General features: G+C 55.6%; 1 protein-coding gene across 4 annotated transcripts in view; it reads right to left on the bottom strand.

Moving 5' to 3' along the window:
- CRTAC1 (cartilage acidic protein 1) overlaps positions 1-12,353 on the bottom strand; it is a 149,292-nt gene that overhangs the window by 39,464 nt on the left and 97,475 nt on the right. For all 4 annotated transcript variants that reach the window (XM_012654458.1, XM_012654460.1, XM_012654459.1 and 1 more), the window contains exons 4-5: positions 11,002-11,138; positions 6,014-6,170 (exon numbers count right to left, since the gene is read on the bottom strand). In XM_012654458.1, the coding sequence (XP_012509912.1) occupies positions 6,014-6,170; positions 11,002-11,138 (294 nt within the window). The remainder of the gene's footprint in view (positions 1-6,013; positions 6,171-11,001; positions 11,139-12,353) is intronic.

The raw sequence follows: 12,353 nt of genomic DNA, 5'->3' as shown, positions 1-12,353 counted from the left end.
GCTGCCCCTCCTATGCCCCACTAGGACACTGACAAAGACCCCGCATTCAGCCAATATCTTCCACCAGGACCCTCCCCTTCCTCTTCTTTCTCTTGCCCACCCTCTCCCCCACCTCCTAAGGCTTAGCACACAACAAATGGGCTTCCCAGGGGGCAGGTAGGAACATCTTTATTTAGACTTGGAGAATGATGTTAACTCCACTTTGTATCAATGAATTCTTTTACATCTGAGGCCAGCACATTCTCTTGGGGACAAACAGTTCCCCAGGTGAGGCTGGAAAGGCAGCACTGGTGGTGAAACCACAGGACTAGGGATCAGAAAGTCCAAGTTTCAGCTGTATGACCTTGGGCACATCACTGAACCTTTCTGGGCTTCTGTGTTCTCTGCTATAACATAAGACTGATCATATAATAATGGCTCCTTCTCAGGGCTGTCATAAATATTAAGTGAGCTGGTTTTTGGAAGGTGCCTTGGAAAATGTCAGGTGCCACATAGTCATTAGCTGGGACAATTTACCACCTGCTGGGTGAATAATATCCCTTTATTTTTCTCAGCACTTTCAAGCTTCAAAGGCCTCCTAGTTCTGCTGCTGGGGTGTGAATGCTCCTCCCCGCTCATCCCTCTCTGAAGGCTTCTCCCTCTGCCCACCTGGCTGGGCAGAAAGGGTGGGGTTACAGGGCAAAATGCCCTTCCGTGGCCCCCATTTCCTCTGGCCACATTCCAGCATTCCCTCTGATGCTCTGTTCATTGTGCCCAAGCCCCATAGGGTGGCTTTTGTTGTCCTCAAGAACAGCACCCCTTTGGCTGGGTGAGGTGGCGATGCCTGTAATCCTATCACTTTGGGAGGCTGAGGCAGGAGGATTGCTTGAGGCCAGGAGTGCAAGACCAGCCTGAGCAACACAGTGAGACCCTATCTCTACAAAAAATAAAAAAATTAGCCAGGCATGGTGGCATATGCCTGTAGTCCCAGCTACTGGGGAGGCTGAGGCAGGAGAATCACTTGAGCCCAGGAGTTTGAGGTTGCAGTGAGCTATAATCACGCCACTGCACTCCAGCCTGGATGACAGAGTAAGACCTTGTTTCTTAAAAAAGAAAAATTGCACCCCTATACCTCTGAACCCCAGCACTTTGGTGATATAGACTCAAGTACAACAATTCAGGTGCAGGTGACCCAGCTCTCAGATAGCACCAGGGACTGGGGAGTGGGTGGAAAAGGCTGCGGGGAGGGGGTGTGCACGCTGCTGAGCTACTTCCAACTCAGGGCCTGGGCCCAGGGATGAGGCAGCACGGGGTTCATGGTGCTAAGGAGAGGCCTCAAACTCTTGCCTGGCCTCTGCCCTCTGCACCTGCAGGATCCTGGGACGTGCGCTGTCCAGGCCTCAGTCTCCATCCCTGTAAAGTGGGTGGGAGAATGAGAAGATCGCCAAGGCTCCTTCCCGCTGTACTTCTCAACGAATGTGTCCTCCAGTGTGGACCACAGGGTAAGTGTGTCGGGAGCTCTTCCAGCTCCCGTCTAGACTCAGCACCTGTGAAGACTGTCAAGCGAGGCCTGCCAGCCAACGTGCTTGGGCCCGGGGGTTAATCTGCTGCAGCCTTGACAGAAGTAGGATTCTGGTAGACACCAAGGTCTGCAGGCTGCCAAGAACAACCGTGATGTAAAAGAGCAGGGCAAAGATGCTGGAGAACGTGGGGTGCAGGAATGGGCGGTGTCTGTGTGCATGCATGTGCGTGTGCGTGTGCGTGTGCGTGTGTGTGTGTGAAGGGCAGAGTGGTAACAGGGGCTCTCATCCTAAATTTCCTGAAAAATGCTAAAACAGAGTAACTGTGGTGGTGCTGGTGTTGCCACTCCCAAGCCCTCTGGAGGCTTCCAGATGCCAGGCAGGGCTCCGGCTGTGTGGAGGGGAGGGCATTAGGCAAAGACAACCGTCGCCCCCTCCTTCCTGCCCTGTCTCTATGAGTGTTAAGGGGAGGGAGGCGGAAGAAGGACAGGCTCCATCATTTGTTCCCTCGCAACAGAGGAGGGATTTGTACTGGCAAGCTTGGGGATGTAGCCCGGAGTGGCCAGCCACAGGCTTGACATTTCTGTAAAATCTCTTGTGTTAGCTGAGAAAAATGTATATAAAAATTATATTTCTATTTTATAGCATATCTGTGTCTGTTTTAAAAGAAAAATGATGCCCCCCCAACCCTCATTGAATGCATCTACCCCAGGAAAATGGCCCCCACGGCGTATGCTGGGCTTTGGGTGCCCCCGGCAGGCCCACGCTGCACTCCCTGGGGTCCTGAGCCCTGGCTGAGGAGCCTGTCACTCCAGCTCTGCCTGGTCCCTGGCTCTCAGATCTGGCTTCGCTCCTGACAAAAGGCCAGCGCCTGTCTGGGTACCTGGGAGGCTCCCCACTCTGCGGCTCCTGGTCAAGCCTGCTGGTGGGTATCTGCCAGAAGGCCTCAGCTGGGCTTTAGGCATCTCTGTCTTCTCCAATAATGACTTCCTATAAATCAGATCTGTCCTCTGCTTTGTTCCACACTGCTCCCAGCCAACAGCGAAGCTCCCCGCCCGACATCATAAATCCACCTTCACTTTCTTTCCAAATTTCTTTTAAGGCTTCTTTAATCACCACCTTGCAGCCTGGACAGATGCTCCCTTAAAGGGTGAGGCCAAAATGCAGAGTTCCTGGGAGGGGTGGAGGCCTCGGGGAGGCAGGCTCGGGCGGGAAGGAGGGAGGAGAGATGGGGCCAGTCGGGAGGGGAGGAAGACGCCCCTGCCTGTGCCTGGGGTCAGAGGTCAGGCCAGGGACACACAGAGAATGCCTTCAGAGCAGGGGCCCTTCCTTGTGCGTGTCCCCCTGTGCCTAGCACAGCACTCCTTGTACCCAGGGGATGCCCAGCAGAGGGCCTGGTGTCACTCTGGCAGCACATCAGAGCAGGAGGGCGTTGGTATTTGCTACATTCCACAGGCACTGCCCATGTGCCAGGCCGTGTGCCAGGCATGTCCCATGTGCCTCCTTTCTTCCTCACAATGCTCCTATTTTGAAGGTGAGAAAACCGGAGGCTGGAAGAGGCTAATAGTTCGCCATTGCTGCCTGGACCGGAGCAGGATGTGCACCTGTGGCCTGGCTCCAGACCCTGTGCCCTCAGCCACTCCTAGATTGCAAGCTCAGGGTGCTCAGAGAAGCTGAGGGGCGTGCCCAGGGTCACAGGGCCCAGGGCCACACAGGCAGGGCAGGACTCTCAGCTTCCACCTACCCTGCGCTGGTTCCATACCAGGCTCTGCCGTGGCCAGAACCCAGTTCCTGGGATTCCCAGGTAGGGCAGCTGCCCGCACTGTCCTGGCTCCAAGAGGCCTCGGGCAGCTGGGAAGTGGGAGCTTGGGATTTTCAGGGAACCAGGGGGTGGGGAAGTGGTCGTCCTACTGCCCCAATCTCTCCCAATCTCTCACTCTGCTGGCCTCCAGGGTCCTCAAGTCCCCCGAGAGTAGGCACGGTGGCCGCTAGATGGCACTGTGACCCAGCAGAGCGGAGTCTGCCGCCAGAATCGATAGTGTCTGGAGAGGAGGCCTCTCCTCCCCCTCCCGCAGAGCCGGACAGCCGGTGCAGCAGCAGCGCCCTTGCCTGGCCTGCTCCGGGGTGCCCGGGCCTCGCCCTGCTGCCCTGAGCACCCCAGCCAGGCAGCTGCTTCCACCACGACAACCCGGGGCTGCAGTTCCAGGCCTGAGCGCCAACCTGGGGCTGCTTCCCAGCGGGTGCGGGGTTACGTCTTCCCCAGCCTCTCCCATCCTGCAGGCTGGAGCAGCATTCTCGAGCTGAAGCTCAGCAGAAAGGCCAGCTGGCTGTGGCAGTTTAGGCATCAGGAGAGGGGACTCTAAGTGCTGGTTCCCTACAAACTCCTGTGTGACCTTGGAAGGTCTCTCCGGACCTCAGTGCTTCAGTAAGACGGGAGGTTCTCCCAGGTCACACAGCTGTCCGGCGGGTGGGTGCTGTGAGGCTTGGCTCCAGGGACCTTCAGCTCCCTGGCTGCACACCCAGCCGTGGCCTGCTTCCCGCCTGCCTGCTCAGGGCCCTGGCACTGGCCTGCGCTGAGCACTGGCCATGTGCCCAGAGCCTCAGCCATCAGGCGGGGCTCAACATAGTGGCCTTTATGGTTGGGGTCCATCCCTGCGGCTCAGGGGGGCACTCTGGGCTAGTTTTCCAGCCGGCTGTCCATGTGTTGTTAGCCGCGTGACAAGGGGAGCTGCAGGGGAGTATTGGGGGGCTTGGCGGGCAGGGAAAGGGTGGGCTGGGGAAGGCAGGCAGACAGAATAGTAACATGGTGGGCCAAATGGGTTCTTGTCAGCCAAATGGCTCTTGGAAGTCTGCGGAGCTGCTCTAACGTGTCCTCTGGGCACGCCAGCTGCCCAGCCTCCCTCCATGCCTCCACGGAAGCTGCTGCTGCCTCCTTGAGCTGCCCATCCTTCCAGCCCAGCCGGCATAGTTGGCTGGGGCTCCCGTCCCCGCCGTGCTCCTCGGCTGCCTCCTCAGGGTCCCCTCCGTCCCCCTGCTCAGTTCCATGCCAGCCCAGCCAGCGTGAACAATGCCCCCTTCATGCTCACCCAGCCGCCACCTCTGAGTTCTTTTATTTCGTGTCTCAGCCGCTCTCCCAGTCGGAGCCTCCCTTCTATCTCATCATTTTCAAGGGCTTCATTCCCCGCTCCAGCCCACCCTCCTTCCCCTGCAAGATCAAGGCACTTAATTGCCACGCTAACCCAGTGCACAGAACTGGGAACTATTCAGAAAAATGGACTGAACCAACCCAGGCTGAAGCGCCTGCATGTTCATTCCCTTTCCCCGGGAAACGTGGTTTGTTACTGACACAGCCTTTCTGTGGTACGTTCATGCACGGAGCTCTCGGGCACACTGAGGGGGCCCGAGCTGTGCAAACTAGCTTATTGTCTAGTCATTTGTCGCCACGAACTGTGTCAGGCAGGTCAGCATTCATCTCCCCCTTTCTCTGGGGCGGAAAGTTGGTGAGAGAAAGGCGTCATAAGCTCAGGGGAGGCAGTGACAACCCTTTCTGGGCAGGACTTTGAGACTGTGCCACCAGCCAGGTGTCTGGAGGTGAGGGGATGCCCCAAGTGATCTCTCAAGGATGCTTTCGGCTCCAGGATTTGGACTCGGGCAGGCTGCCCCTTTGGAAGTCTCTGTAAGCACAAGAAAATCTCTATGGCCGAAGTGCAGGTCGGGCGTGAGTGAGGCTGAGGTTCACGTGAGAAGTTGTTGTGCACAGCTCTGGCTTCCTGATTTTTGGCACCCAAAACAGGAACTGGATTGCTCTGCCATCAGCAGTCTATTGGCAGATTATCAGAGTTTAGTCAGCAGCCGTGCTGGAATTAGAAAAACAGCCTTCCCTAGAAAGATCTCCCTGTCAGAGACTCTGACAATAGGCCCTCCATCCAGAAAGATGAGGGGGGAGCGTGCCTTCAAAAAAAGTGCTGGAGAGGTTTTGGAACAAGAACACAATTCTTTGAGCTCAGTTATGTGAGACGGGACCCAACTGAAGCTTAGGGATTTAGCACTCAATTCCTGGCTGCATATGTGTAAGTAAATAATTTCATCTGCTATTTGGCAATAAATAACGCTTTAAATCTCGGCTTTTGTGATTTGTCAGTTTTCTCCTGTAGAACCTGCTCACCCATCATTGAGGTTACAGCGGGGAATGGCGAAAGGGTTCCGGGGAGAGGTTGCTGTTGTGTGTTCTCACACCCCACTTTCCTGCAAGCCACTATTCCTGATGTCTCCCATTGGGCACCCCAAGCTCCCACCTGCCAGATGTCTCAACAAGCCTTGGAGAGGCAGGCAGCATGGGAGGAGCCTTCTGTGGGTGGTGGGATGGACTAGAGCCTTTATCCCCCTCCACAGGGACATAAGTCCATCCTCTCCTTGTGGTCGCTGCTGAATTAGACTCAGCCTTGCCAGGTGCCGGACCCCAGCCCGAGGCTCTGTCCTCTCCACTGCACAGCCTCCCAGGTCACCCTGCGTACCTGTGTATTTGCTGACCCCAGCCTCAGCAGCCACATCTCTGAGTGCCAGGATGCCCTGGGACAGGTCACTGGCCTCGGGGTCCATTTCGATGAGCGCATCGGGGCCCACGTTACCGTAGGCGTAATTGGCAATGTAGATAGAGTAGCGTCCGGAGCCCTGAGGAAGAGGGAAGGAGGCGGGTGAGCAGGCCCCTCTCGGTTCATCCCAGTCTTTCCCCAGAAATCTCCCTGCCCCTTGCAGGGCCATAGCTCTTCCACAGGGTCGGGTTCTTCTCCCCAGGTCTGTTCGAATGGCCTTGCAGGCTGTGCACAGCTCACCTCCAGAGGGGCTTTTCACAAAGGCTACCATGTGAATGACACATCCGGGAGTCGTACAGCAAAACAGCCTGCTTCTCCTTCCATCCTGTTCCAAAAGAACACATCCCTCCCTCTCCCCCACAACCACCTTTTTATAGACAATTTTCTAATGTGCCTCCCTCCAGCTGAGCTCTCTCCAGCTGCCAGCCAGGGTAGCTGCTCAATAAATATTTGCTGATTGATTGATCTACCAATTCCCATTATTCTCAGTCTCTCTCTCTCTCATTCAAGCTCACTCCAGCCAAGATGACAAGCAAATTCCTGAGCCACCTCCCTCTCCCCCTTCCTGCCCTGCGCTTCTTCATGCCTCTATTTTGGTCGCACAAGAGGCACAGATTCGCAGGGGTCCTCCCTCCTTCTTTCACTCCCTCCTTTCCCCCGTACTACCAGAAAGAAAGATTATATTGCTTCTGCCTTCATAACACTGTCTCAAATATTTTATTTTTCCTTTGCATCCAGTGGCAGCCCTGGACACCGGCTTCCCTTTGCTACAGTCATTCTCTTCTCTAGTCCGAAACGCTGCTGATGAAAGATGCTTCTTTTCTGCCTGTTACTGTAGTGGTGTTATTTCTTCAATGGACGCCTCCTTCCCAAGAGATCTGCACAATTTCCAAATCAGTTGCCTAGCTTTCCTTTTCATCACCTCCCTCCAATTAATCAGGCAGTAAATACTTCCTGAGCTCCCACTCTGTGCAAGGTGCTCTGCTATAAATGTACTTAAGACAAAGGCCCTGTCCTTAGGTTGCTTCTAGTCTAGTTTGAAAGGCAAGCCATAAGCACAGAAGGACACCAGAGCGACAGCTGAGCTCAAGGCAACAAGATTGTGCTGTCGCCCCCTCCTCTTGGCCTGCTTTGCCTGCTTCTACTCCTTACCCAGTGGCACCATGAGCAGAACCCTTGCCCCACCTAACTGGTCACTGACTTTGTGCCTGCTAAGGGACCCTCTTCTTTGAGGAAGTTGATTAAGAACCATTTGAGTCTGCCTGACTGGGGGGTGTGGCCAAGGAAGGAGCTCAGGGTCTCCTGGGGGTGTCGATGCATCAACAATCATAGATGCACACGGCAGAGACGATGCACAGGATTTCCTAGGTGTGCAGAAGAGGGGCTCCTAACCCAGAGGAAGGGCACTAAGCTATGGGGAGTTCAGAAAAGGTTTTCTAAGAGGAGTCTCAGCCGGGTGAAACAGAGGGGAAAGAACCTTCCAGGCAGAGATGAAAAGGGAATGATGTATGTAGGGAAACCACAGTTAGCTGCATGTTGCTGGAATGTAAGATACAAGACAGTGTCAGGGGACAAAGCCAGAGGTGGTAAAAGCTGTTCCCTACAGACTTCTCTGCGCCTTCTCTTTTGGTCATCTGAGTCTGTCCCCTGCCACCCGGGAATCTGTGCTTTACAACTCTTGTTACTCAAAGTGGTCCCTGGACCAGCGGCTTCAGTGACATCTGGGAGCATGCTAGAAAGACAGAATCCCAGGCCCCACCCAGACCTGCTGAATCACAATCTGCATTTCAGCCAGACTCCCACGTGGCTCCTGTGCAGAATTGCAGTTTGAGACGCGCTGCTTTTCAACATGGCTTCCTGATCAGGGGAGGACTTTGAGAGGTTCTCAGCCGACCCAGGAGCGTGGTGTACGTGTGTGGAATGACTGGCTGAAGAGTGAGTGAGGGGCCAAAGGGGAAAGTGTGCCATCAAGAACCCTTCCTGACCCCACCAGCTGGCAGCAATCTCACCCACAAATGAGCAATTAAGCCCAATGGACTGAAATGCACTGTGCTAGAAATTGGGATGCTTATAAAATTCAGTTATACCTAGCACCTTAATTCAATTTATTGGGCTGATAAGACTGAGAAACATAGATGTGCTAGGCCGTAGAAGATCGCAGAAATTCACATGTACACTTGACTACAAGGATTCTGGGAGGATGATGTGATTCCAGGGGAAAGAAGACGTTTCTACAGTTTTGGGTCGATGGCAGTGGTTCTCACCCTTTACCCTACATCAGAGCCACCTGGAGGGCTTGTGGCAATATGGGCCCTTTCCCTGCAGTTTCTGAGTCAAGAGGTCTGGGGTGAGCCCTGGGAATTTGTATTTCTAACAAGTTCCTGGATGCTGTTGACGCCGCTGGTCAACACACTTTGAGAACCGCTGGTCTAGGGCTGGTACCTTGGGTCCCAGACCAGGCTCTGCCCCTAACTGGCTCCTTGTCCTTGGGCAACTCCCTCACAGCCTCCATGCCGCGTCCCCTCATGTGTTAAATGGGGATCATGTTCCCCCTGCTTCCTGGCAGGGATTTTGAGACGATGAAATGAGACAACGTATGTGAAAGGTCTTTGAAGAGATAAAAATGCTATATAAACATGAGGCATAATCATTATCGATCAGGGAACGCTTCTTGTAAGAGATCAGCTTTGAGCTGGATCCAGAAAGGTGGGTGAGTGATGAGTCCGCTGAAGATAAAGGACACGCAGGGGCTCCAGGTTTGGGGCAGAGAATGAGCGAGGGCAGAGGGAGAGGACAGCGGGTGGCGGCGGCCGAGACATTCACCTGGCGCGACGGCTCTCCGACTTCAGCACCCATTGGCATCACCTGCAGGGCTGGCTGAACCCCGGATTGCTGGTGGCGCCCAGAGGTTCTGATTCAGGGGAGTGGGGTGGGGCCTGAGAATGTGCATTTCTAACAGCGCTGACGCTGCTGGTCTGGGGCCCACACTTTGAGAACCACTGACCAAGCGCACAGATTAAAAGGCCCAGCTAGAGGCCGTGGGGCTGAGGAAGGATGACTATGAAAACCTGTGGTTAGAAACGTGTGTCTGATATCGTTTCACCCAGAGGCAGGGTAGCCGAGGGGTAGAGAGGGATCTGCTTCAATTTTGGGCAAGCAGGACTCGATTCCTGGCTTTGCCTGCCACTTCACGTGTGACCAAGGTCAAGTTGCCTAATTGCTGGAAGCCTGAGTTTCCGTATCTGTAAAATGGGATAATGATAGCATCTAACTCCTGGGCTCATTATTACAAGGATTCAGGAAGATGTCGCATCTAAACTACTTAGCACAGGGCTTGGCATGTTGTTAGTTTGATCAGCCTTAGCTGTTGTTATTGTTATCCTGCTCTTGTGTTTCCCTGCACCATGCTGCACTCCTCTCTCGGCTCCCAGGCTGGCCGCGGCCTCTCTCTGTGCCTCCCCTCACGGTCAGGCCCAGGGATGGCAAAGGTGGTGGCTGGATGCAGAAAGCGACCCCACTCCTGGTGGCAGACTGAGGCTTGGGAGCTGAGTCTGAGGCCGAGCAGGGGGCAGCCCCGGCCTCTGAACGCCCGCCTCTGGGCTGCAGTGCCAGTTCACGTGGTGCCTTTGTCCTGTGGTTCAATGCGTGGTGTGCAGATGACCTTGTGAGGACGAAGAGCACATCTCCTTGTGATTAACCTGCTCACCCCTCCCTCCAGCTCCCTGCGAACTTCCCACAGCAGCTGGGCGTGGAGAGCTGGGGTCCTGAAGGGCAGAGATGGCTCCTGAAGGAGGAGGCTGGGCAGAAGCCCCCAGCCGTGCCAGGCCTGGCACCCCCACTCTCTGGGGCTGTTCACAGCGTGCCTTCCCGTCCCCTCCCACCAGGCAGGAGTCCTGGTGGCACAGATTCAGGTCAGGGCTAAATGTGGCTTCACAGCCCAGCTTGGCTTCTCTTCCCAGCACCAGCTTGTTAAGAAATAAATATTTATACCTGGCACCTGCCTTCTCCCAAGGCCTGGAGGCCCCTGCTGTGAAGATTCACGCTGAATCCCCATCCCCCGGTGCCATCTCAATCCCAAAGTGAGCCCACCCCCTTGCCCCTACCCCCAGAATGGGCAGCAGCTGGGCCCCTGATTTAGAGATGACTGTTTACTCAGCCAAGGAGGTGAGCGGCAGGGGAGCAGGTGACAGGAGGGATAAATCACCTCCGCAGCAAGCCTCCGGCTCTGGCTGGGTCTGCTGGGACCTGGGCCTGGATGGGTGGCTCCCCCCGCTGACACCCTGCCTGCCCAGGGCAGATGACTGCAGCTGCTCCTGGCCCTCCCCACTTGGCCTTTCCTCTGTCCACTTTGGGTGGGGCTACTGATACACTAAAGTACTTGTGTATTCAGGCACCCTCTACCCACCCACCTATGAAGCCTCCACTATGCCTTCACTTGTCCCATAAGTATTTACACAGGGGCCCATGGCTCAATGCCTGGCACACAGGACACACTCTGCAAATGTTAGTTGAATGAATGAATGAGTGCAGGATTTAGAGCTAGAAGATTTTGACTCATGTCCTAACCACACCACTAATCCATACCGAGTCCCCAGGCAAGTCACTGCTCCAAGCTGGGCCTCCGTCCCTCCAAATGTCCAGTGGACACAATGACCCCTGGTCGGCTTCCTCACTGGTTGCTGGAGGGCCGCATGGCAGGAAGGTTGCGAGAGGTCTATTGCAGCTCATCCTGCAAGGCTTAGTTGTTAGTATGTAGCAGCCACTCTGTGCAAGACACTCTGCGAGCCACCACGCTGGTGACAGCCACCACTCTGCCAGGGGAAGTCTCCCTGGTGGCTCCTCTCCTGGCTGTCATTGCTGTGTGCCCTCCGCTTCTCCCCAGCACCCCGTCCATGCGCCCCTGCACTCACCTTCCTGTCCACACAGGCCACAGAGCGGCCGGCAAAGAGGCTGGCCACGCCACGGGCCACGTTGACCTCGTCACTCAGGATGTCTTCCCACCGGTTATTGCGGAACTTGAACAACTTGTCTGTGTACGTGGCCACCCCTGGAGACAGGAAGAAAGGGAGGGCTGGTGGACAGCGGACCAGGGTCCAGGTTCTGATTTCTGTGCGTGTCTCTTAGCACCTGCCACGAGGTGGTCGGGCCAGAGGTGGATGGGCCGTCTGCTGCAGGAGACCTCAAGCAGGTGACACTCCTCCCTGTTTGGGGGACACTCTGATGTTTTCAGTTGCAAGGAGAGATCGAGGCTTATGAAGGTGGCCAGCCCAGGCCTCAGGAACTAGGGAAGAAAGGCTACTGCTCCTACGTGTCTGGGGTGGCCTTCAACAGCTGGGTTTCATGCCCTGTACCGTGTGCTCCTGCAACATCATGAAGGAGAGCCTGGGACTGCCCATATTCCAACACCCAGACCCAACCCAGAGGAGCTGTCCCTACATCCTCTGCTGGATCACAGGGCCTGACTGGGGTCTCAGCAGAAATGGTCCTGGTTCTGGTTGGTGGGAGGTCTTAGTCCACACTGAGGAAGGCACTGGAAGTTGAGCTCTGAGAGGGTGAGAGGTGAGGGGTGGTTCTGCCTGGGCTGTGATGAGGGGTTTGGACAGCCCTGGGAGGCCCTGGCCCCAGGACTGGGGAGCCCTGGTGGGCAGTGGTCTCCACCTCTTTTGGATGACTGATCCCTTTGAGAACTGGACGGAGGCCAACGACCTTCAGCACCACACAACATGCTGTATGTAATGTCAGGAGATCCGTGGCCTTCTGAAGCTCTTTCGTGACTAAGAAGGCTGTTCTGGGGAAGTGGGAAGAACTCCCAGTGGCTGGAGCCTCAAGCCTTTTCAAGCGACCGTGGAGGCACAGCTCTCCCCTCCACCATCACCCTTAGTTTATTTCCTGTTAAAGCAAGACCCAGAGCATTGGTAGTTTAGGAGGGGCCACGTCCCACCCTCAGGGCCCAGCACAGGAAACACAGGGAGGGGAGCAGCTGGAGGAATCGGGGAAGGTGAGCACGGGGAAGAGTGAACTTGGGGCCAGAACCCTGAACTTGACTGGCAGGCTGGCAGGGAGAAGGCAGGGGGTGTAGACTGAAGGGGGACACCATGGCGCAGGGGAGGAACTCCAGGCTCCAGGAGATGGGCCGGCGTCCCAATCTCAGTGCTCCCTGTATTCTCCGTCCAGGCTCTAGACTTTAGGCGAGTTGCTTAGCATCTCTGAGCCTCAGTTCTCTTATTGGTGAATGGGGATGACAAAAATAACTGCATTCACA

The sequence above is a fragment of the Propithecus coquereli genome, unplaced genomic scaffold, assembly GCF_000956105.1.
Source record: "Propithecus coquereli isolate 6110/MARCELLA unplaced genomic scaffold, Pcoq_1.0 Scaffold440, whole genome shotgun sequence".
Taxonomy (NCBI): domain Eukaryota; kingdom Metazoa; phylum Chordata; class Mammalia; order Primates; family Indriidae; genus Propithecus; species Propithecus coquereli.
The sequence above is the reverse complement of the archived record's forward strand: the minus strand, read 5'-3'. Positions and strand labels throughout refer to the sequence as shown.